The 25,115-nt window shown below is 38.3% G+C and overlaps 1 protein-coding gene across 3 annotated transcripts in view; it reads right to left on the bottom strand.

Annotated features, from left to right (window-relative positions):
• The window catches only part of Phactr4 (phosphatase and actin regulator 4), a 95,946-nt gene that overhangs the window by 15,462 nt on the left and 55,369 nt on the right, over nucleotides 1-25,115 (bottom strand). For 2 of the 3 annotated variants that reach the window (XM_026391664.2, XM_026391663.2), the window contains 7 exons: nucleotides 14,157-14,330; nucleotides 13,023-13,103; nucleotides 11,571-11,735; nucleotides 10,007-10,396; nucleotides 6,163-6,757; nucleotides 5,226-5,410; nucleotides 2,501-2,654 (listed from right to left, as the gene is read on the bottom strand). In XM_026391664.2, coding sequence (XP_026247449.1) covers nucleotides 2,501-2,654; nucleotides 5,226-5,410; nucleotides 6,163-6,757; nucleotides 10,007-10,396; nucleotides 11,571-11,735; nucleotides 13,023-13,103; nucleotides 14,157-14,330 — 1,744 coding nt within the window. Of the gene's footprint in view, nucleotides 1-2,500; nucleotides 2,655-5,225; nucleotides 5,411-6,162; nucleotides 6,758-10,006; nucleotides 10,397-11,570; nucleotides 11,736-13,022; nucleotides 13,104-14,156; nucleotides 14,331-15,372; nucleotides 15,432-25,115 lie in introns of all 3 variants that reach the window. The other variant, XM_077791315.1, reaches the window with a different exon arrangement.

Genomic DNA, 25,115 nt, shown 5'->3' with positions numbered 1-25,115 from the left:
ATAAGACAAATTCAAATTTAGGGCACTCTAAAATACACAAATGAAATGGCTTAGGAATTGTTTCAGATTAAAGGACACTAAAAAGATATGACACCTAAATATAACACAATATGGTAGATTAGATAAATGCTATTAAAATGCTATTTTTTTTTTAAAGATAGAGTGAGAGAGAGAGGGAGAGAGAGAGAGAGAGAATTTTAATTTATTTTTTAGTTTTTGGCGGACATAACATCTTTGTTTGTATGTGGTGCTGAGGATCGAACCCAGGCCGCACGCATGCCAGGCGAGCGCGCTACCGTTTGAGCCACATCCCCAGCCCCTTAAAATGCTATTAAAGCTATTAGTAGCCATGCGTGGTTGCACATACCTATAATCCCAGTGGCTTCAGAGGCTGAGGCAAGAGTATTGCAAGTTCAAAGCCAGCCTCAGCAAAAGTGAGGGGCTAAGCAACTCAGTGAAACCCTGACTCTACATAAAATACAAAATAGGGCTGGGGATGTGGCTCAGTGGTGGAGTGCCCCTGAGTTCAATCCCTGGTACTGCCCCCCACCCCCCAAAAAAGGTATTATTAGGATGATTAATGATGTACTATGAATGTATTGGTATTAAATTTTTTGAATTTGATAAGTATTCTGTGGATATATAAGACAATGTCCTTCTTCATTGGAAATAACATGCCAAAGTAAAGCATTCTATTGTCTGCAATTTATTCTCAAATGGCTCAGGGGAAAAAAAGAATGTTATGTGTATAAAGCAAGAGTGAGCACAATAATCAATAAGGCAAATATGGAAATGTTAACACTTCTAGGTGAAGGGCATACAACAACATTTTTGTAATTTGAATTTCTTTTTTCTTCAAAATAAAATGAATGAATAAGTACAGATATTAAATTGCTGTACCTTAAATGTAAAGGGCCAAGTCTACCAACCTTTCCCTATGAAGAATTTCTGGTACCACACCCAGAAGCCCATCTATCCAAATCACTTTCAGATTGGTGAATTGTGAGTTATGCACACTGTCAGAGAAAGAAAAGCCTTCTATTTCCCTTCTCTCTATCACCCTTAATTTCTTTTGCTTAGGGCCTTATTTAGTTCCTGAGGCTGGTCTCAAACTTGCAATCCTCCTGCCTTAGCCTCCCAAGTCACTAGGATTACAGGTGTGTGCCACCACACCCAGCCTAATCACCCTTAATTTCAACAGTAGTCAGACTGGCCATTATGCTTAAAAAAATACATCTCAGAGAATGATTTCAGGATCCAAAAAATGTCTATTGGAAGACTAAGGGCCAAACTTGTCTCTAGATGAGGCACATATAGTATAATCAAAATGTTTAAGGTAGAAGAGAATACAATTTTATTAATGGATATCCTTAGCTAATTATTTTATGGAGAGAGTCCACCTTCTTATCCTCTCTCTATAGGGAGAAACATCTGTGCCAGGAAAACATCCATCTATTTGTCTGAACTTTTAGAGTTTTGCATATGCAGGAAGCAGGTCTGCATTTTGTTTTTGGTTCTAGTTGACTAAAAAAACACACTAACATTTGGAACATGTGAAATAGAAATGATGAAAAATGTGCGTGTGATTAATTAGGTTTGCATTTCATGGTTCAGCAGCTAAATAAAAAATGGAAAAAGAGTTGCTATTCTGGGAACCACTCAGACTTCTCTTAACAACTTTGGCAAAACCATATATGTTATCTCATAGTTAGTGCTATCTGGTTCCTTAAAATTTCCAAATTCTTAGAGGCTATCCAACTGTGTCTAATATGTAGATTTTGTCTTTTCCTTTTTTGTTAATATTTTAGTTATAGTTGGATACAATACCTTTATTTTATTTATTTATGTTTATGTGGTGCACATTCTAGGCAAGCACTCTACCACTGAGCCATAACCCCAGCCCTCTTTTTTATTTTTATAATTTTTTTTTTTAGAGCTGGGGTTGTAGCTCAGTGGTAAAGCCCTTGCCTCCTAGCACCGCACAAAAATAAAGATATTATGTCCATGTACAACTAAAAAAAATTTTTTTTGAAAGGAGGCAGTTACTTGGAACATGTGAAATAGAAATTATGTAACTCCCATTTAATACTATGTATTTTTAAAATTTATACTACAGGGGCTGGGGTTGTAGCTCAGTGGTGGAGTGCTTGCTTCACATGCATGAGCCCCTAGTTCGATCCTCAGCACCACTTAAAAATAAATAAATAAAAATAAAGATATTGTATCCATCTACAACTAAAAAAATTTTTTAAAAAATTATATCGAAGGCTGGGTGTGGTGGCGCACATCTGTAATCCCAGTGGCTCAGGAGGCTAAGGCAGGAAGATTATAAATTCAAACCTAGCCTCAGCAACTCATCGAGGCCCTAAGCAACTCAGTGAGACCCTGTCTTTAAATAAAATATAAAAATGGCTGGGGATGTGGGTCAGTGATTAAGAGCCCTTTGTTTCAATCCTCAATACAAAAAACAAAAATCCAACTAGTTTAGGCAAAGGCCTACCGGATCAGTGTGTTCCCAATCTGGTGCCGTATTTCATTCCATTCTTCTTTGCTTTTACGAGGCCAAGAATTCAAGTTCAGCTCTGGTTCACTGGATCTATGGTTCAACTTCATTGCCAGTGTGTCTTTCCTCTTCACTTTGTTGGCCAGAGCACCTATAAATGAGGAGATAAAAAAAAAAGTGTAGAAGCTTGAAACAAAGGTTCAATGTGGGGCTGTGGCTATGGCAGACCACTTGCCTAGTATGTGAGAGGCACTGGATTCAATCCTCAGCACCACATAAAAATAAATAAAATGCTGTTGATCTTCAACTACCAAAAAAAAAAAAAGAGGCTCAACATCATGGGGATCTGGGGAGGAATCTGAATCAATGTAACTCCCAACTTCTTACTTGGCCTCAAATGATCCAGGGAAAACACAGAGGAGAGGAAAAGTGAAGACATGCAAAAATCTTTTCAGCTAGATGGATCTAGATGGAAAAAGATACCTTGTCTCTTTTATTAGCACTATTTTTCTCCTTAATAAAAACTGCTAGAGGGGCTGGGGTTGTGGCTGTGGCTCAGGTAGAGCGCTTGCCTAGCATGTATGAGGCCCTGGATTCAATCCTCAGCACCACATAAAAATAAATAAAATATTGTGTCCAACTACAACTAAAAATAAATAAACAAACAAATAAATAAATAAAAACTGCTAGAGGAGAGGGAATCTAAGCATGGGATAGTCATTTCAATTAAAATCTCAGTGTCTTTCACACTAACACCATCCTACAATTTTTCCCCCCAGTCCTGAAGACTGAACCTAGGACCTTGTGCATGCTAGCCAAATACTCCACCACTGAGCCATATCCCCAACCCTTTTCATTTCAAGACAGGATTTCACTAGGTTGCCCCAGCTGGCCTCGAATTTGGGATCCTTCTGCTTCAGTCTCCCACATAGCTGGAATTATAAGCATGCATCACCATGTTCAATTTTTCTTTTTTTTAAAAATGCGGCTTTGCTAAATTGCTCAGGCTGATCTCAAACTCTTGGGCTCAAGCAGTCTTCCCACCTCAACTTCCCAGGTAGAGGAAAACAGGTATATGCCAATGTGTCTAGCTAATTCATTTATTTATACACTGTGCTGAGAATTGAACCCTGTGTCTCACACATGTTAGGCAAGTGTTCTACCACTGAGCCTAACTCCAGCCCCCTAGTCTGTTTTTAAAGCTGCTTTGCTAATTTTAGAAATCAGGATTCCATATTTCACAATGATTTATAGGCATGAACACATTTTAAAATTTTTCTTTGCCCAATGACAATAAGTTCAGTTTACTGAAAAAAACTATCTCTTCAACTGAACCCCAGGTGCCAGTTTTTCTCTATTTGGTATTTTTTATTAGTATTACCAAGTTAAATAGACTTCTTATTGATTGATTGATTGGTGCTGAGAACTGAACCCAGGGCCTGGAGCACGCTTGCTTATTCCCTATCACCATTCCCTAGCTCCTCCCTGGATGAATAGTTTTGGTTATAAAATAAAAAATAAAATCAAACTAAAGCTCAAATGGCTCAATCTACTTGGCTCCCTCTCAGGCACTCTTTTTTTTTTTTTTAATATTTATTTTTTAGTTCTAGGTGGTGCTGAGAATTAAACCCAGTGCCTCACACATGCTAGGCAAGTTTGCTACCACTTAAGCCACATCCCCAGCCCACTCTTTTGTTTTTGTTTTTTAGTGCTGAGGGCTTAACCCAGGAGTGCTTCACCACTGAGCTTCATCCCCAGTTTATTTGTTTTGCTGAGGCTCAATCCTCCTGTCTCTTGGTTTTATAGGTATGTGTTACTATGCCTGGCTGCTAGGGCTTTTTTTTTTTTTTTTTGGTGATTGAATCCCGTGTCTTACACATGATAGGCCAGTGCTCTAATTTACCAGGGGTTGAAACCAGGGGTGCTTAACCACCGAGCAACATCCCCAACCCTTTATATTTTTTATTTTGCAACAGGGTCTCACTAAGTTGCTGAGGCTGGTTTTGAACATGCAATTCCTCTGAGCTGCTGGGATTATAGGTGTATGCTACTGCATCCAGCCCCAGACCTTTTTTTGTTTGGTACTGCGGATTAAACCCAGGGGTGCTCACCCACTGAGCCACATTCCCAGTCCTTCTTTATATTTAGAGACACAGTCTTGCTAAATTGCTCAGGACCTTGCTAAGTTGCTGGCTTTGAACTCAATGGTCCTCCTGCCTCAGCGTCCCTAGATGCTGAGATTATAGGCGTGCACCACTGCGCCCAGTAGCCTTAGACCCTTTAAATTTTTTTTTTTTTTTTTTTGAGACAGGCTCTCACTAAATTTCTGAGTCTGATCTTGAACTTGTGATCCTCCAGCTTCATTCTACCAAGTAGGTGGGTTATAGGTGTGTGCCCAGTTCATGATTAATTTTAACCAAGGAATGATAGCAAGGATGAGTCCTTTACAGTGGCTTCCAATAATAGCTAACCAGATTATTTGACAGAAAAGATACTTGTTTCCATTCATCTTATTTGCAAATAGCTTTATCTATAAAATAATTTTCTTGGGCTGGGGTTGTGGCTCCGTGGTAGAGTTGTGGTTGTGGCTTACCTAGCATGTGTGAGGCATTGGGTTTGATTCTCAGCACTACATATAAATAAATAAAATAAAATTCTATTCACAACTAAAAAAAATTAAAAAAAAAAGAATTTTCTCTTTTGCTATTCCTTCCTTTCTTACTCTGATGGCTTTCATCTTCATCCTCTTCATCTCGATATTGAACGGGACCCTCTGAATCTGAGTCACTCTCCTTTTCTTCTTCCTCCTGCAGACACTGTGGTAATTTAGGAATGACTGAGGTAGATGCCACATCTTCAACAAATTCCAAAGGACAGGTTTGCTCCTCCTCTTCTTCATCGTCTGGACTAACAAATTCACATAATTATATTTTCTTTTCAGAAACAAAGATGATACTGGTTTGCAAGATAAAGAACTGAAATATCTATGGGAAAATCCATTAATGAAATAACGTATAAATCCCTCCTTTAGCTTTAACAACAATGCTAAGAAACTTTTAAATACCTATAATCTAAAGGACTCTGGGTTCAAATCCCAGCTCTACCACTTATTAGATATTGGTGCTTTCTAGAATTTGTTTAAATTTATTCTCACAGGCCTACAGGAGATATCATTCCCACTTATAGATAACTAAGAAACAGAAAGATCAATTAACTTACACTTCAACACACTAGGAGTGGTAGAGCTGGGATTTGAATCCAGGGTTATCTCATTATATAAGGCAAGGCTCTTAAGTACCATGTAATATACTTCACCTTTGTATCTCATAAAAGTAGTGATTTTAATTTTCCTATATATAAACATGTAATTTTTATGTCATCATGGAAATCTCTATGAAAAAAAAAAGTTACAGAAATCACAGGGTAAAAAAAAAGACCTTTTGGCAGAATACTCTTTGTACCTTAAATTTATTCAAATTTTTTTTTAAGTAATTTTGTATGGTTTTTTTTTTTGTGGTGCTAAGGATTGCACCCAGGGCCTTGCACGTGCGAGGCAAGCACTCTACCAACCGAGCTAAATCTCTTTTTAAAGTAATTTTTTCCAAGCAGGGCTAAGAGTAAAGAAGGAAAAACAAGAAGAAAGCTTTAAAGGCACTCACACTTTCAGCATTTCAATAGTGATGGGAAGTGATCTGGTCCGACCCAAGGTACTGCTGTCCTCAGAAAAGTTGTCACTGTTCTCAAAGAGCAATGAATGAGCTCTGTGAGAACCCTCTAAAGGAGTCATGGGAAGGGGACTGGTCAGGGCCTGTTGAATTCGAATATGTAGGGGGAGTGGGGGCAGCCTACAGGGTACATGGGGCTCCCCAAAGCTTTGGTCCAATATCCTCTTGGGGACTTCCTTTTTCTGATCTTCCTGCTGGGGATCCTCCTGGGCAAGATCTAAGGAAGGTGGAATCTCAACTTCTGGCACAAGTTGAAAAGTCTTAGGAGGGAATGGTGGAGACCGTGGGGGCTCTGGAGGTGTATGAGTAGGCAGCGGGGGAGATGGAGAAGGAGGTGGGATCATCAGCATTGGTTCAGTGCCCACAGAGCATGTATTCGTCTCTTTTTGATCGCTTGGTGTTTTTGTGTTGATGCCAGCAGCCAACTCCGAGGTGGATACCAAGGTTGACAGAATGCCTCTCTTAGGTGGTAAGGGTGGGGATGGTTTTGATAATAATGTACCACTGTTTATTGCTTGGGACAGTTCAGCTGGAAAAGAGAAAGCAACACTTCAATTCAACATCGCTTTACAAAGCTTTGAGGGGCCAGCCCAGGTTTAAAATTAGAGCTGAGCTCAGTCTTAAATCTTTCAAGCAAATTATATAATTTGATGGCTTTGTCATTCCCTATATATTTTATTCTGAAACAAAATCTGTGTTTATTTAGGTAGAGGGCCTAATGAATATAGTAAAACTCTGCTAAGTATCTCATTTTGTTGCCATGATATGACAACTTTATAACTTGATGTTGGTATACAGTTAATATGAATAGAAACAAAAAAAGCCAATCAAAAGCTCTTTAGTACAAGAGTACTTAATTAAGAAATTTCAATATTCAATATTAATATTTGTCTAAAAAACACAATAATGATTCTTCAACTCTGTATTATGAAATTATCAATAAAGACATCTTGAATTTTTTTTTTTTTTTGAGACAGGGTTTGGTTTCATTAAGTTGCTGAGGGCACTGATAACTTGCTGAGGCATGCCTCAAACTTGTGATTCTACTGTGTGGGCCTTTGGAGTCACTGGAATTATAGGTATGCGACACATGTTCAGACGACATCTTGAATTTTTATAGCAAATGCAAAGCTCTTTAAAGAAATGTAAGTGCTTTTCTATCTTTAATGTCATATTCTCCTTGTATCACTTGAGATGATACCTGAGGTCACAGATGTTGGTAACTACTTAGCTAGTATCCTCTGTGGTTACTAGACTCCTATTGTCTCTGATCTTTATTTGTGTTAGCACTTCTTATCCCTTGTCTCCCATGTTCACTCCCCGTTACACAGTGGTATCCTTGATGGGAGGGGAACACTTATATCCACCAGCATATCCACAGGGCTGTGCACAGAGTTTTGGTTCAAGTGGGTCTTCAGTATGTTTATTACATGAGATGCCCTTACTCTGTATCATGATAGTATATATCCCTATGTATCCTCCCAAAGCCCACAATGACTCAGGCACTGATCCAGCCCACTCACTCCCTTGGGAGGGCTCCATGTAACAAGTGGATCATCACATAAAAAAGAAATTAACCTTGCAAAATAATTAAAGAATAACTCTCTTTTATCATCAATCTCTAATCATATCTATTGTTTCTCAAATGGTTTCATAAGTTTTCCTGAAATAAAATTTTACTGTCCTAAATCTCATTCCATTGGGGACATTCAAAGTAAAAAGCTAGTTAAAATTCTTTTTTTTTTTTTTTGTTTATTTGATGCTACTGTGTACTGGACCCAGGGGTGCTCTACAACTGAGCTACATCCCTAGGCCTTTTTTATTTTTTATTTTGAGGTAGGGTCTCATTAATTAGGCTAGCCTCAAACTTGTAATACTCCAGCCTAGTCTATTGAGTAGCTGGGATTATATAGCTGGGATTATAGGTTTGTGCCACCATGTCCAGCTAGCAATCTGTATTAATAAGACTTGTAGGTGATCCTGTTGAGAGCATAAGTCTAGACAATGGTTTGAGAAAACCAATGTAGAGAAGAGGTCTGGATTTGAGAGTTGAGTTTTTGTCTCTCACTAACTACAACCGTGGTGAATTACAAAGTCTTCCTGTTCTAATTGCCCTATCTCTAGAACAGATAAAATCAGTTTACTATGGTACAAAGTGGTTTTGAAAATAGTATGAGAAAGCTCTTCAAGTTCCTCAAAGATAAGTCAATGTGGCATTACCCATCTGAGTAATGATACAATAATAATCTTCATCCTGTTTTTATCTGGCCACTCCAACCTGTCATACTCATAATATATCCAAACCTGCTTTTCAGGATTACAGTCACTCCACCCAACTTGGTAATATTAGATAGTCAATGAGCATACTATTTATTTATCAATTCACTCAGTAACTTTAAGCAGAAATAAGCCTATTATTATTTTTCCTGAAAAACTGTATTTGCATTAGGTCTGAAACACTTAAGTTACTCCTTCCTTTCTTGAAAGTTCACTAAAGGTATACATTTATGTAAAGAAAATAGACCTAAATAATACTGTAGATAAATGCAAAAATGTACTAACCCCATAAAAATTTACTGATTACCTTCCCTGCTTTCTTGACTTATTTTAATTTAAGAGTAGCATTTTTTATTTTGGTACTGGGGATTAAACTCAGGGGCACTTGACCACTGAACCACATCCCCAGCCCTTTTTTGTATTTCATTTAGACATAGGTTCTCATTGAGTTGCTTAGCACTTTGCTTTTGCTGAGGCGGGGTTTGAACTTGTGATCCTCCTGCCTCAGCCTCCTGGGCCGCTGGGATTATAGGTTTGCGCCACCACACCCAGCAAGAGTGGCATTCTTAACTTTCCTAAGATAAAACATGATTTTATCACAACAATTTAAATAATACCTTTTGCAGTTCCCATGAAGATACTCTGCCAGGCGCTGAATCACAAGTTACATAGGCATCTACAAAATCATTGTTTTTATCTACTGGACTTGCTCTTCCACTGAGTAAGCTACATCCCCAGCCCTTTTTAATTTTATTTTGAGCCAGGGTTTTGCTAAGTTGCCAAGGATGGTCTCAAACATGCAATGCCTGGTCACAGGTTTTGTTTTTTTTTTTTTTTGTGTGTGTGTGTGTGTGTGTGTGCGTGGTGGTGGTAATGGGGATTGAACCCAGGGACAATCTACCACTGAGCTACATCCCTAACCCTTTTTCTTTTGGAGACAGGCTGTCACTAAGTTGCCCGGGCTGGCCTCAAACTTGCAATCCCTCCTGCCTCAGTCCCCAAGTTGCTTACAGGTGTGCCACCATGCCTATCAGATCCCAAGTTTTAAACTGACAAGTATGTCTTGCTTCTTGTAAGCTGTGGAATTATCCTAACTTTTTTCACTAAGTGCTACAGATAATTTAATGCAGGTTAAACCTGTTATGATTTCATATATATGGTCCTTCAACTACATATATTGCTTTAAAATACTATTATAGGAAATAGATATTAGTCTTTCCATATATGAACTTAATTTTTTTTTAAAGGGCTGAAGATGGAACCCAGTGCCTCACATGTACAGGCAAGTACAACACCACTGAGCCATAACCCCAGCCCTGAACTCAGTTTTAGTGATATTTTCATCTGCCTCATTTTAAGAACTTTTCCCTATGCTGAAGACATTCAGATAATATACAAGGTAATAAACACTTTTAGTATGGATCAGTATTATATCAACTATCCAATAAAATAACCATCAAAAACCAAACCAAAAATATGAAAGGCCTGAAGACTTACTTACCAATAACAGGGTTGCTATTTCTGTGAGCTGGTTTAGGGGGAGGGATAGGGGGCTGCTTGGCAGGGACCATATGAGAAAGGCTTGGGGTAGCAGTAGTGTTAGTGCTGGCAGGAGCAGCAGGCAGAGTCCTGGGTGCTGGGGAAGGGGTGACAAAGGAATTAACAGTCTTTGCTAGGTTTGTGGCAGCAATGGTGGCAGCAGTTGCTATGTTGGTAGAAGAGGCGGAGGAGATGGTCCTTGCCATGCTGCCAGAAGAAGTGACATCCTTTGCTGACCCTTCACTTGCTTCATGAGATGAGGACAATGGCCTTTTAGGGGGAAGTAAAGGCTGTTTTGGTACATTCTCAGATACAGACTCTGCTTCAGAATTAGACTGGCTTCCAATTGAGCCTGTATAATAAAAGATGTGATTACAGGGAGAAAATAACGAGGCAAATATATCTATGAATTTACAGTCAGCTTCATCAATTCTTCCATTTATAGATCTGTTTACAGACTATAGTTCTCTGTTTTCTACAACACTTTTTCCCCCCATACTGAAAATTGAAGCCAGGGGTACTCTAGCACTGAGTTACATATCCAGCTCTTTTTGAAATTTTTTTTACTTTGGACAGGGGCTGGGTAGTTGCCCTGGCTGGTCTTGAATTCACAACATTCCAGCATAAGCCTCCCAAGTAGCTGGGATTATAGGTATGTGCCACCGTGCCCAGTAACCCTCAACACTAAGTTAGTCTCAGTAAGAGGCTCATTATGGTAGGGACTCTTTACACAAAGGACCAGACTACGAGAGGAGGCACAAAAAAATTCCTTCAGTAGAAGAGAAGCATGTAGCTTGAAAAAGTCCCATTGAAATCTAATATTTAAAATCTTTTCTCTCCTTAAGAATCACACATTTGGGGCTGGGGTTGTAGCTCAGTGGCGGAGTGCTTGCCTAGTACATGTGAGGCACTAGGTTCGATCCTCAGCACCACATAAAAACAAACAGGGTTGGGGCTGGAGAATTGCAACTTAGAGGCCAGCCCCTGCAACTAGTGAGACTCTTATCTCAAAATTTATAAAAGGGCTGGGGATGTAGCTCAGTGATACAGTGCCCCTTGGTTCAAACCCCAGTACCATAAAAAAGAGAGAGAGAAAAAAAAAAAGAGAGAGAGAGAGAGTTACAAATTTAGGAATTTTGTGAAGAATTGGGGGTAGAGGGTTCCAATAAATGTTGTAAGTAGTTAATAAATTCATAAAGAAGAACATAATTCTCTCTGGATTTTAGTTCTTTTTTTTTTTTTTTTTTTGTACTGGGAATTGAACTCAGGGCCACTTGACCACTGAGCCACATCTCCAGCTCTTTTTTGTATTTCATTTAGAGACAGAATCTCACTGAGTTGGATCACAGTGAGTCTTGTCACACTGAGTTGAGGTCGCACCTCGAGATCCTCCTAACTCAGCCTACTGAGCTACTGGAATTACAGGCATGCGCTATCACACCCAGCTTCATTCTTCTTATTTTCTCACAAATTTGTGTTAAAAGAGAATGATCCACGGCTCATAAATGAAAAATCCAGTATCTTACCCAGTCGTTTCTTTGGGTCCTCTTCTGGAAAAAGACTGTTAACATTTGCTGTTCTTATTGGTTCTTCCTCTACTAGGACTGGACTAGATGATCTGGCACTCCCTATGGGGGTGGTGTGGCCATTCTTTAATACAGCATGACTTAACTTCCCTGGATCCTCACCACCTGCAAGGAGAAAAGAGGAAAGGGCCAAGTGGCAAAAGTGGTATGGTCAGACTGTGAGAAGAGCTTCTCTTATCCTCTTGTGTCCCTCTTCCTGTTTTAGCATATTATGTAGACCTAGGTTACCTGTATCCTTCTAGTAATAGTGGAAGTAATTCCTTTATAATAAATATCTTTTTGCCTTTTATTTGTGAAGTATCTTTCTATATGAATAAATGTAAGTGATTACAGTGCTGTCAAGAGCTATATTATGTGAAGGGCTATTGGGGTGGGAATGGGTTTGGGAAAGCTTGACAGAAAACAGTGTCTACATCGAGACTCTGAAAGAGAAGTCTACCACACTGATGAAAGACAGTCTATCTAGGAGGAAGGAAATGTATAAAGGTTAGAAATTATTGGACATATCTGAAGGACTGGCAAGTGATTTGGTTTGGCAGAATATTTTTGTATATAAGAAATGGTTATGGGTAGGACTGGATGGCCAACAAAAGCAGGGCTATGAAGGATAACAAACTAATAGTAGGAGATTAAACTGTCATTTTCAGGCAAGCCCTATAAGAGGTGGGGGTTTAGAATGAACGTGGAAGAGTCTGAAGCAAATAAGTAATAAGCGAAAATGTGCTTCTAAAGATAAAGGTAGCTGGACACAGTGACCCATGCCTGTAGTCCTTGGAACTTGGGGGTGCTGAAGCAGGAGGATCACAAATTTGAGGCTAGATTGAGCAACTTAGTAAGACCCTGTCTCAAAATAAAAAATAAAAAGGACTGGGGTTGTAGCTAAATGGCAGAGTGAGCTGAGTTCTATCTCCAGTACTACAAAATAAAAAAGGGAGAGAGCAAGATAACTACTATAGTAAGTTATTGCATATGTAAAAAGAAGAGAAATAAAATGTTACCAATATATGATACTATAGTTTTACATTTATAATAAACTGCTTCATAAGAAAGCTCTGACATTATTAAACTAGCAATGAGTGTTGAAATATGACAGAAAATTAGGGCAGAAACATGGGCATGGAGACAAGCTTGATCAAGAAAAGGAAGTAACAACTACTGTGGTAGTTGGCAAAAACTTGAAGTTAACAGAGACAAGGAATGCTTGTCCAAGGATCCTTCGCCAACCACTCAAGAGTTAAAAGACACTTAAAAGGAAGAGTGAATTTGTTTAAAAACTCCCACTCCACCACAAATACAGCAATCACAAAATGAAGAAAGAAAATTCAAATACCTAGTTAGACCCAATCAAATATCAAGTGCAGAGACAGCATACGCTATTAATTTGAAACTCACCCTGCTCAGGGTCTTCCAACAGTACCCCTCTTTTAACCAGCTCTTCTCTTGGTTTTCGCATAGATATTTTTCGCTCTAAAACTAACATTGAATTGGAAAACGGCACTCAGAAATGTGGCAGTTGGAAAGTCAACATTACTCTTATTCTTAATCTACAGGTAAAAGAATAAAGTGATTCAAATTTCTACTTTTTAAAAATTATTATTTTTATGTTTTTGTGGTACTTGGAATTTAATTGAGGTGTACTCTAACACTGAGCTATGGCCCCAGGCTTTTTAATTTTTTTTTTTAATTTTTTAAATATTTATTTTTTAGTTATCGGCGAACACAACATCTTTGTTGGTATGTGGTGCTGAGGATTGAACCCGGGCCACACGCATGCCAGGCGAGCACGCTACCACTTGAGCCACATCCCCAGCCCCTTTTTAATTTTTATACTCAGGATCTTGCTAAGTTGCTGAGGCTGGTCTTGAATTTATAAACCCTTTGCCTCAGCTTTCTGAGTAGCTTGGATTACAGGTATATGCTACTGATAATGCACCTGGCTAAATTTCTTCTATTTTTAAGAAAGAAAAGCACAGGGGAAACTAACTTCAGTTTTTAAAACTTATTTCTGGGGCTGGGGGTGTGTAACTCAGTGGTAGAGCACTTGCCTAGCACGTGCCAGGCCCAGGGTTCAATCCCTAGCACTGCCAAAAACCAAACCAAACCAAATCCAACAATGAAACCACATTAATTTCTTTCACATCCTGTCCTACTGGGAAAGTATCATTTCCAAAAGGAAGTACTCTTACATAATTGTAGCTTAAATGAATTATAATAGTAAGGCATTTATGGATGCACTTTGTGTTGAAGGGAAGTAGGCAAAGTAAAAAAGCAATAGCACCTTAGATCTGCTACAGTGCAGGAACTCTATTACCACTCAATAGATTCTAATCCCATCAAAATATAAACCTGGAAATAAAGCTACAGAATATAAGGCTTAGTGAGTGGCCATGAGCTGTTTAAATTCTAAAAGATTTAACTCTTGCTTTCAATTAGGGCACTACAGGACCTTGGGAAGAGATAAAAAAAAGTTGGGTACTTGTAAAATAGAGAACTCTTTAACTCAAAACATAAATCTTAATATCTCACCTTCTGATGTCTCTTTAAATTTATCACTACTTTTTTTTTTCCTCCATTTCCAGGGCTTGAAGATTTTGCCAAAGCCAGAGAACTTGCTTTTTCTTTTGGTGGGAGGTGTTGTGTCTCCAGCTTCCACACTGTCCATGACCATGCCTGGGTCTGCAGTGGGCTGGCCTGCTTCTTCTGTTACATGAAGAAGAGAGAGAGAAGGAAGAGAATAGCCAATTGATTATTTCAGCATCTCTCTAAAATGTTCCTTCCCTCTCTTCCTGTGGTAACTGGAAAGGATTGGAGCAAAAATAAACAATCATGCAGTCAGACTCCTGACGTCACATGGATACCAAACATCAAAATACATATAAGATAAATTACTAAAGGAATCAAACCAAGCTAACATCATTTTAGGGTAAAAATTCAGCAAAATAATCAGAATCAGGTCAAAATCTTTCAAAGGCACACACACACAAAATGTGGATGTCTTCCCAGTATGTATGACACATCGTGTCACCGAGCAGGAAACTCCTTGGTTAGTAATTATTTTGTTAAACACTGTCCTCTCTATGCCCTTTTTAGTGTATAAGGTAACCCATCAAGTGTTAACACCTTACTTGTGTATGTTTAGCAGGCTTTTTTCCTTTACAAAAAAGACTCAAGGTAGTTTTGGAGAATTGGAAGGTGCTTGGGATGAGAGAAGGGTATACTAGAAAGGGTGTTTTATTTTTTTTTATTTTTATTTTTTTAGAGAGAGTGGGACAGAGAGAGAGAGAGAATTTTAACATTTACTTATTTTTTCTTAGTTCTCGGTGGACACAACATCTTTGTTTGTATGTGGTGCTGAGGATCGAACCCGGGCCGCACGCACGCTAGGCCAGCGCGCTACTGCTTGAGCCACATCCCCAGCCCTAGAAAGGGTGTTTTAAAATGGAAGGAAATTTTTCAAAGAGTAGAGTGAGATTCCAGTCTGCCTATCATGGTATCACTCTAGGGACTGTCCTGTTGTTAAGGAGCTAACATGAAACGCTTTATGAAGATATATGTGCAGGATCAAGATGAAAGGCTGTGAGTCCCTCTTAAAATAAAGCATGCAGGATTTAGAAATAGTTAGCTTTATGGTAGAAAAAGAAGCAGCCAAGGCAGGGCCAAGAACTTTTTTTTTTTTTTTTAAAGCAGGAAGGCAACAAAAAAAGCAGGAAGGCAATACAATACAACTTTGCACTCCACCTACTGTCCCAAGTTTCTCTGGAGAATTCTTGAGGGGGAAAAAAATCATGTGGAATAAGGGTCCTGGAATCAAAGTGGAACTATTTTATAAAAATGCATCAAGAAACACATGATGTATTTCCTATATAGTGAAGGGAAATAACACCTTTTAGGAAGGTGGAGTGTAACACATATAGTATAAAAATTATCTTCTTTTAACAATGAAGATTTTTTTTTTCGTAAGAGGAAATATACAACAGATAACTATTAATGCTTTTTTAGAAATAGTTAACAAATTTGATCCTTTTTCAGTTGATAAAAGAAGTCTAAGGAAAATGATAAAGGTCAGATTTACACAATTATAATTATCGGTAACTGCAGTGATGACTGCTCATGCATTAGTGTGCTGTCAGAAGACTTCCAGATTCTGATTACTAAAGTGCAACAGAAGGACATGACACAGGACAGTAACTCTTTTCTTCCTAGATGCATGATTTATTCAAGGGCAACACAGGTCTTAATTGCATTAATTTTTTACCAAAATGTACTAGAATCTGATGGTAACACTGGACCATATTTTAAAAAGGTAGAGTGAGCTGAGTTCCATATCCAGAGATATTAGGAGAATTTCTGATATTTCCCCTCAGTGGTACCTTGGAACAGACCCCAAGAGTGGAAGTAGGGTGAACACTTGGTATTGCTTTTGAGAGTTGGTATTTTAGTCAGATATGATGGCCCATGCCTGTAATCCCAGTGGCTCAGGAGGCTGAGACAGGAGGATCACGAGTTCAAAGCCAGCCTCAGCAAAAGTAAGATACTAAGCAATTCAGTGAGACCCTGTCTCTAAATAAAATACAAAATAGAGCTGGGGATGTGGCTTAGTGACCAAATGCCCCTGAGTTCAATCCCCAGTATCCCTCCGCCAAAAAAAAGTTGGTATTTTAATTAAGACAGTATTTTGTCAAATATGAAATGTCAATGAGAACTGAAGACATTTCAAGGCATTCATAATTTTTTTTTTAAAGTACTGGGATTGAATCAAAGAGTGCTTTACTACTACATTCCTCTCCCTTTTTATTTTTAATTTTGATGAAGTTTCACCAAGTAGCTAAGGATGGCTTTGATCCTCTGGCCTCAGTCACCCAAGTTGCTACAATTACAGGTGTGCACCACTGTGCCCAGAGAACAATATATTTTTGTGTCATATTTTTCTCATAAATTTAAAATGAGAAAAAGGGCTGGGGATGTGGCTCGGTGGAAGAGTGCCAGCCTAGCAGGCATAACTCTTGGCTTGATCCCCAGTGCCATAAACAAAAATGCAGAATGAAATCCTTTTAAATCTATTTATGTCTTTCAGCAGGTGAACTGGAAACAAATTTAGTTTGTATTAAAAAGTCCATTGTAGAGTCAGTCAGGCACAGTGGCACATTGCCAGTAATTCCGGTGATTTGGGAGGTTAAGGTACAGGAATTTCAAGTTTGAGCCAGCCTTGACAATTTAGCTAGATCCCATTTTAGTAAACAAAAATTAGCCAGGCATGGTGGCACATGCCTATAATCCCAGCAGCTAGGGAGGCTGAGGCAGGAGGATCATGAGTTCAAATCCAGCCTCAGCAAAAGCTAGGTACTGAGCAACTCAGCGAGACCCTGTCTCTAAGTAAAATATAAAAGTACAAAATAGGGCTAGGTATGTGGCTTAGTGGTTAAGCACCTCTGAGCTAAAAAATCCCTGGTACCAAAAAAAAAAAAAAAAAAAAAAAGAGCTGGGAGATGTTGCTAAGTAGTAGAGCACCTGTGTTTCTTTTCTTTTCTTTTCTTTTTTTTTGGTGGTACTGGGGGTTGAACCCAGGGCCTTGTACATGCAAGGCAAGCACTCTACCAACTAAGCTGTATCCCCAGCCCTGTGTTCAATTCTTAGTACCACAATAAATAAACAAAAGAAAAAGCAAATGTCCAATGTATCCGTGGACGAGTTTAGTCACATCTATCATTAAGAATAGCTCTCTTAGCATGCTACAGGGACACTGCTACATCGATGTTCATAGCAGCACAATTCACGATAGCAAGATTGTGGAATCAGCCTAGATGCCCTTCAATAGATGAATGGATTAAAAAAATGTGGCATTTATACACAATGGAGTATTACTCTGCATTTAAAAATGATAAAATCATAGAATTTGGAGGGAAATGGATGGCATTAGAGCAGATTATGCTAAGTGAAGCTAGTCAATCTTTAAAAAACAAATACCAAATGACTCCTCTGATATAAGGGGAGGAAACAAGGACAGGGTAGGGACGAAGAGCTTGAGACGAAGATTTTCATTAACAGGGTTGAGAGGTGGGAGGGAAAGGAAACGAGAAGGGGAATCGCATGGAAATGGAAGGCGATCCTCAGGGTTATACAAAATGACATATAAGAGGAAAGGAGGGGTAAGACAAGATAATTCAAATGGAAGAAGTGATTTACAGTAGAAGGGGTAGAGAGAGAAAAGGGGAGGGGAGGGGAGGGGAGGGGGGATAGTAGAGAATAGGACAGACAGCAGAATACATCAGACACTAGAAAGGCAATATGTCAATCAATGGAAGGGTAACTGATGTGATACAGCAATCTGTATACGGGATAAAATTGGGAGTTCATAACTCATTTGAATCAAACTGTGAAATATGATGTATGAGGAACTATGTAATGTTTTGAATGACCAACAATAAAAAAAAAAAAAAAAAAAAAAAAAAAAAAAAAGAATAGCTCTCTTTTTTTTCCCCCCCTGGTTACTGAACTCAGGGGTACTCAACCACTGAGCCACATCCCCACCTCTATTTTGTATTTTATTTAGAGACAGGGTCTCACTGAGTTGCTTAGAGCCTCGCTTTTGCTGAGGCTGGCTCTGAACTTGAGATCCTCCTGTCTCAGCCTCCCGAGCTGCTGGGATTATTACAGGCCTGTACCATGTCGCCAGGCAACAATAGCTCACCTCTTTATGTAAAAAGGAAGTCACTGAACACATTGCTGAATACAAACAAACAAACAAACAAAAAACCCAGAACAGTTCTTTCTTTGCTTTTGTATACAAATGTGCTTAATTTTCATGTTTTTAAAACTCTAGTCTCATGCAGTGGGGTTCAGCCACACCTAGTCTTTCCAGTTATTATCCCCAACTCGTTCTATTCATATTTTTATATTCTTCCTCCCACCGTACTGTCTCCACAACAAACAGAAAATTGTTTCAGTGACTCCCAAATCTATCCAAATATTTGGAATCAGCCCCACTACCTTGTCAACACAGAGAATCTCCAGGAGTTAGGACCTAGGAATCTGTTTTTAAAAATCTCACCAGGGGCTAGGGACATAGTTTAATGGTAGAGCATTTGCCTAGTATACACCAGGTTCTGGGTCTCATCTCCAGTATAAGCAGGTGGGGGAATCTTACAGGTGATTTTTTTTAAAAAATTTTTTAGGTATTGGGGATTGAACCTAGGGGTATTCTACCACTGAGCTCCATCCCCAGCCCTTTTATTTTTTTTTATTCTGAAACAGGGTCTTGATAAATTGCTTAAGGCCTTGCTAAATTACTGAAGTTGTGATACTCCTGCCTCAACCTCCCAAATTACTGGGATTACAGACAGGCATGTGCCACTGCAACTAGCTCCCGCAGGCTCTCGCATCCCCCACCCCCCTACATATATATTTTGGAGACAGGTTCAAAAATTGTTAAAGGCTTTGCTAAGTTGCAGGGGTGGCCTTGAACTTGTGATTCCCTTGCTTCCTGAATCACTGGGATTATAGGAGTGTACCACTAAACTTGGTATCTCCAAGTGATTCTTATGGTAAACCATATTCCAGTGTTTTCTTACTACTAGTCCTTTTTAAAACTAATTTGTCATCCAGTTATAACTACTTCAAATTTCATAAGGTATTTTATAAATTCTGAGTTCACTTCCTTTGGGAGGAATTAAATTTGGACTTAAATTATATGTAGCAATGATTTAGATTGTTGTTGTATATTACTTTTACATCAGATAACTGATTCTTTTTGTTATTTATAAATCATATTCTGTATTTTGAATCTTTCTTCACTAATTGCTATGCACAATATTTCTTCAGATCTTGCTTCAAGTTGAGACAGATTCTTCATGCTACTGATAAGGCAGGTGGGAGAGAGATAGTACTCCAAAGTCAAACTAGTAAACATTTCGTGTGGACTCTACTTTAGGAGTGGCTCTGGAAACACAACTTTTAGCTTTTCTAGATCAATACTTACAACTGTTTAAAATAAAATGTCACCCACTCTTTGCTTAAGATATTTGCTGAAATAAATAAATCTTAATTCGTAAAGGATGAAAGATATAAGAAAAGCTTATAAAAGAAGATGTTGATTATAATTATTCCTAGTGAAAAGGGTAAATTATCTGCTTATCCTTTCCCAAATCCATTATGATAACACCAGAGGGGAATCACAAGAACTTGATTTCACTAAATGTCTTCTATATGAAGGGTGGGATCTTCAAGAATTAAATGATAATGTGGAAATATACTCAGGTTGGGAGGCTAAGGCAGGAGGATCTTGAATTCAAAGCCAGCTTTAGCAACTTAGTTAGGCCCTAATCAACTAAGCAAGACCCTGTCTCAAAATAAAATATAAAAAGGGCTAGGGATGTGGCTTAGTTGTTAAGTACTTAAGGGTTCAACTCTGGTATCAAAAAAAAAAAAAAGTTGGGGAGGGAGGCAGCTAAAACCAAAAACTATGTTTCTGCAGTATTTAATAATCCTAGGGTAAAAATGAAGTAAATATAAATTTATATGTGTGTGTGTGTGTGTGTATATATATATATATATATATATATATATATATATATATATAAAATCTAAACTATGATAAAATATGCTAAAAAGAAAACCAGGAGAAACTAAAATCAAAACATTAACAGAAACAACTGGGTACAGTGGCACATGCCTGTGATACTAGCTACGCAGGAGGCTGAGGCAGGAGGATCCCAAATTCAAAGTAGACTGGGCAATTGAGCAAAACTCTATCTCAAAATAACATAATAAAAAAAATTATTTCCCACACAAAATTCTAAAAGTCTGAACTATTAAGGGAGTTAAATCAGCCAAGGGTATCAGATTACTTTGGTGTTTGGAATACTGACATATATAAAAGACAGTAGATTGCTAGTCTATAATCCAATCAATGGCTGATTAGGTCTAATTAAGATGTTAATCTCTGTAGCATTGTTAGATATATTAAAACTGCTATATTGGCTTAACCTTCTTACTATGAATTTTTGTTTGACAGGAAGAGAATTCAATTGCATCACTTGGAAAATTAAAGAGAGCGGCTGGGATTGTCGTTCATTGGTGAAGCGCTTGCCTAGCATATTGAAGCATTGGGTTAGATTCTCAGCACCAAAATATAAACAAATAAAATAAAGGTCCATGGACAACTAAACAAAATGTTAAAAAAAAAAGAAAATTAAAGAAAGAAACTTATAGATGAACACATTACACAACAAAAGTCTTCTCGGGTACCATAAAACTACCACTGTATTTTTGCAATGATAAAATTTGTTCTATTTATGTAAATAATGGGACAAGAATGGTGAACTTCTCTGATTTTATGATCGCTTTACTCCCATTTCCAATAGGACAAAAGAAATACAGGTTTGGAGTCACACTTACATATCTTACTTGTTTACTCAAACAAGTTATGGGATTTTAAATCGCCTTATGGTGATTCTTTCTACAAGCAACAAAAAAAGGTGTTTTTTTCTTTTTGTCTCAGAAAATAGAGTACACAATGTTAGTTATAGTTTTATGATTGTGTGTTCCAAAGAAAACAACTTTTCTTTTGAGTCCTGTAACTGTAGGCCACTAGGAAAGCATGTTACACAGTCGGGAATCTTGGAGGGAGCAAAGGTTAAGAGAGGAAAATATTTACCCAAATTATACTGGGAGTTTCAGTAGTAGTAGTATCTGAAACCAGGCCCGGATATTTAAATTACTTAGTTTCCTTCTTTCCTTCCTCTCTTCCCCCCTCTTTCCTGCTGTAGCTCTACCACTGAGCTACATCCCCAGCCCTATTTTGTATTTTATTTAGAAATAGGGTCTCACTGAGTTGCTTAGGGCCTTGCCACTGCTGAGGCTGGCTTTGAACTTGTGATCCTCCTGCCTCAGCCTCCTGAACCACTAGGATTACAGGCCTGTGCCAAAGTGCTTGGTCCCAGCCCTTTTTTTGTATTTTATTTAGAGACAGGATCTTGCCAGAGTTGCTTAGGGCCTAGCTAAATTACTGAAGCTGGCTTTGAACTCGAGATCCTCCTGCTTCAGCCTCCCAAGCCACTGGGATTACAGGCATGCACCACCACTCCTGGCTTTATTTTAAGACAGTGTCTCACTGAGTTGCTTAGGGTCTTGCCATTGTTGAGGCTGGCTTTGAACTTGTGATCCTCCTGTCTCAACATCCTGAATGGCTGGTATTACAGGTGAGAGCACTGTGTCCAGCTGTCCTTTTAATTTTTTAAAAATATATTTTTTTCAATTGTAGTTAGATACAATACCTTTATTTTACTTATTTATTTTTATGTGGTGCTGAGGATCAAACCCAACGCCTTGCGTTTGTTAGGCTAGCATTCTACTGCTGAGCCGCAACCCCAGCCCCTGTCCTTTTAATTTTTTGAGACATGGTCTACCTAATTGCCCAGGCTGGAATCAAAATTATAATCTTTCTGCCTTAGCCTCCCAAATCACTACTATTAGAGGTATGTGCCACTGTGCTTGGGTACAATCAATTCTTAAGTTTGATTAAGAATCAAATCAGCCAGGTTTGGCCCAGGCAACTGAAGTCCACAGAAAACTTAAGTTTTCACTAGATTTGGTAATAAAGTGACAAATTATTGGATCTGGACAAATTCTTCATCTACTTAGGTACCTTATCAGATTCCATTTTTTAATTACTTTTAATTTTGATTAACATATACTAGGGTATACATATTAAAAGGGTTCAGTGTGATATATTGCCAGGTATTTTTATAGGATGCACTGATCAAATCCCACCTCCCTTTATTTATTCCCTTCAATGTGAAACAGAATGTAATTTTTTTTTTTTTTTATGGTGGTAGGGATGAAATCCAGGGCCTCATATGTGCAAAGCAGGTGATCGACAACTGAAGTAAATCTCCAACTCTCATTTAATAATATGTTTAGACTTAAAGTAAACAAAGTTCTCTCATTTTCTCCATAAAAATGTTATCAGTTATTTGTCCAGAATTTTAAAATATAGAGTTCTGTTCAACAATATACATACTTTAGTATTAAGAAGTGCCAAATACACTAGGCACAATGGCACATGCCTATAAACACAGCAGCTTGGGAGACAGAGGCAGGAGGATAGTGAGTTCAAAGCCAGGCTCAGCAAAAGGGAGGTGCTAAGCAACTCAGTGAGATCCTGTCTCTAAATAAAATACAAAATAGGGCTGGGGATGTGGCTCAGTGGTCAAGAGCCCCTGAGTTCAATCCCCAGTACTGTGCCCCGCCCCTGCCCTGCAAAAAAGAGCCAAATATCTTTATAATCTAAGGATTTTTTATCTGTTTAATATACTTTATGCCACCTACCTAGAAATAGATCTTGCTATAAAAAGCATTTTCAGAGTTTCAGAACTTTGTGAACAGAGAACATTAATTTATGGTACTTAATCATTTTTGCTAAAAGGATTATTACTGGATTTACAGAATTGCTTCAAAACACTGCAATGAAATTACAGAACCTAAATCTGTCACTAATGAACAAAGAAGGCTTTATCTAGAGGAGGCCCATAATTCTCCTGGAAATCTTGCATAGCTCTCACCCTTGCAGATTACAAAGAGGGCAAAGCACTCAAGAGAAGACAGGGAAAAGGACTCTCTCTGTATTTGTAAGTACGATTAGTTCTGAGATTCCACCTCTGGAAAAATAAAGCTTGCTACCATGACTGCATCAAGAAGTGATGCTGGGTGGGGGTATAGCTCAGTGGTGAAGCACTTGCCTGGCATGCTTGAGGCTCTGGGTCAATGCCCAGCACCACAGAAATTTTTTAGAAATGTGATCATGTGATCTGCTTTAATCTAGGCAACTTGATGTGCATACTTTTTTGATAAAAATTACAGGCAGAGGATAGTCTTTACAATAAAGGGCCAAAGTATTAGCTGTTCTCTTATGAGGTGTAGGGTGGAACACCCTTAAAATTGCCAGAGTTTACCTGCAAGTAGAAAAAAGAAACACATTGCCATGATGATAGGATACACAGAAAATCTACTGGGCAGACACAAGGGCTATAAATTTTGGTTGGTATTCCAAATTCAACAGCAGCACATCTCCTTCCTTTCTCTTCTCTTTCTTTTTCTGTGGTACTGAGGATTGAACTCAGGGGAGACCTACCACTGAACTATACCCCCAGCCTACTTTTAATTAATTTTTTAAAAAGTATTTCTTTTTTTAGTTGTAGTTGGACATAATACCTTTATTTTATTTACTTATATGGGGTGCTGAGGATTGAACCCAGGGCCTCGTACGTGCTAGATGAGCGCTCTACCACTAAGCCACAACCCCCGCCCTTAATTTATTAATTAATTAAGGTACCGGGGATTGAACCCAGGGCCGCACTGAGCCACATCCCCAGGCCCCCCCACCTTTTTTTTTTTTTCTTCATATTTTGAGACAGGGTCTCACTAAGTTGCTCAGGCTGGCCTCAAACTGTGAACCTTCTGCCTCAGGAGCTGCTAGGATTATAGGAGTGTGCTACCTGTAAGAATAATTTTTTTTCTATGAACTCCTAATTACTCATCTCTTTGAATGAACACCACAGCATAAATTCCTACTTTCTATTCAAATGCTCAATTATTCTATCAGTTGTTTAAAGATTTTAAAGTAAAAACATTCTGAATGGCTACTAATAAATTTGCAGTTAAGTCCTCAGGAAAAGGTTATTTGTTTGAAAATAGATTCTTCTTGATTAACAGCTCTGGGCTTTCATTATAAGCCAAGGAAACTCACTAACTTAAAAAAGGAGAATGCTTTAATAAATCTTTTAAAACGTACAACTCTTTCAGATTTTTTTTTCCTTTTTAGTCATAGTTGGACACAATACCTTTATTTTATTTATTTATTTTAATGTGGTGCTGAGGATCAAACCCAGCACCTCACTCGTCCTAGGCGAGTGCTCTATGACTGAGCCACAACCCCACCCCAGATTTCTTTTTATATTATAAAATTTTCAACTAAAAAGCAAACTTCTTTTTTTGTGTGTGGCACTGGGGATTTAAACCCAAGGCTTCACATATGCTAGACAAACACCCTATCACCAAGCTTCATCTCCAGCCCACAAGCAAACTTCTTGGGAGCACAGACATGAATTACATCTATACAAAATCCTTTATATAATTTATAGTGACTTGAAAATAAATAGAAACTCATTCAAGATGGGTGTGCACACTGTAATTCCCAGCTACTCGGAGTCTGAGGCAGGAGGATTACATGTTTGAGGCTACTCTGGGCAACTTAGCAAGACCCCATTCCAAGAGTTGGAAATGCAGGTCAGTGGTAACCCTGAGTTCAATCCTCAGTACCAGAAAACAATTTAATATATTCAAATTCATGTATTTGTATCACTTGCCCAACCTAGTACCATTAACTTCAAAGCTCAAGACTAAGTACTCTATTATAGGCCCAGAACATCAAACAAAAAATTTAAGTTTTAATTTATATTGTTTATCATTTCAAAAAACCTGGTATGACTT

The sequence above is a fragment of the Urocitellus parryii genome, chromosome 11 (assembly GCF_045843805.1).
Source record: "Urocitellus parryii isolate mUroPar1 chromosome 11, mUroPar1.hap1, whole genome shotgun sequence".
In the NCBI taxonomy this organism is placed as follows: domain Eukaryota; kingdom Metazoa; phylum Chordata; class Mammalia; order Rodentia; family Sciuridae; genus Urocitellus; species Urocitellus parryii.
Note: the sequence above shows the minus strand (reverse complement) of the source record. Positions and strands in the feature narration are given on the sequence as shown.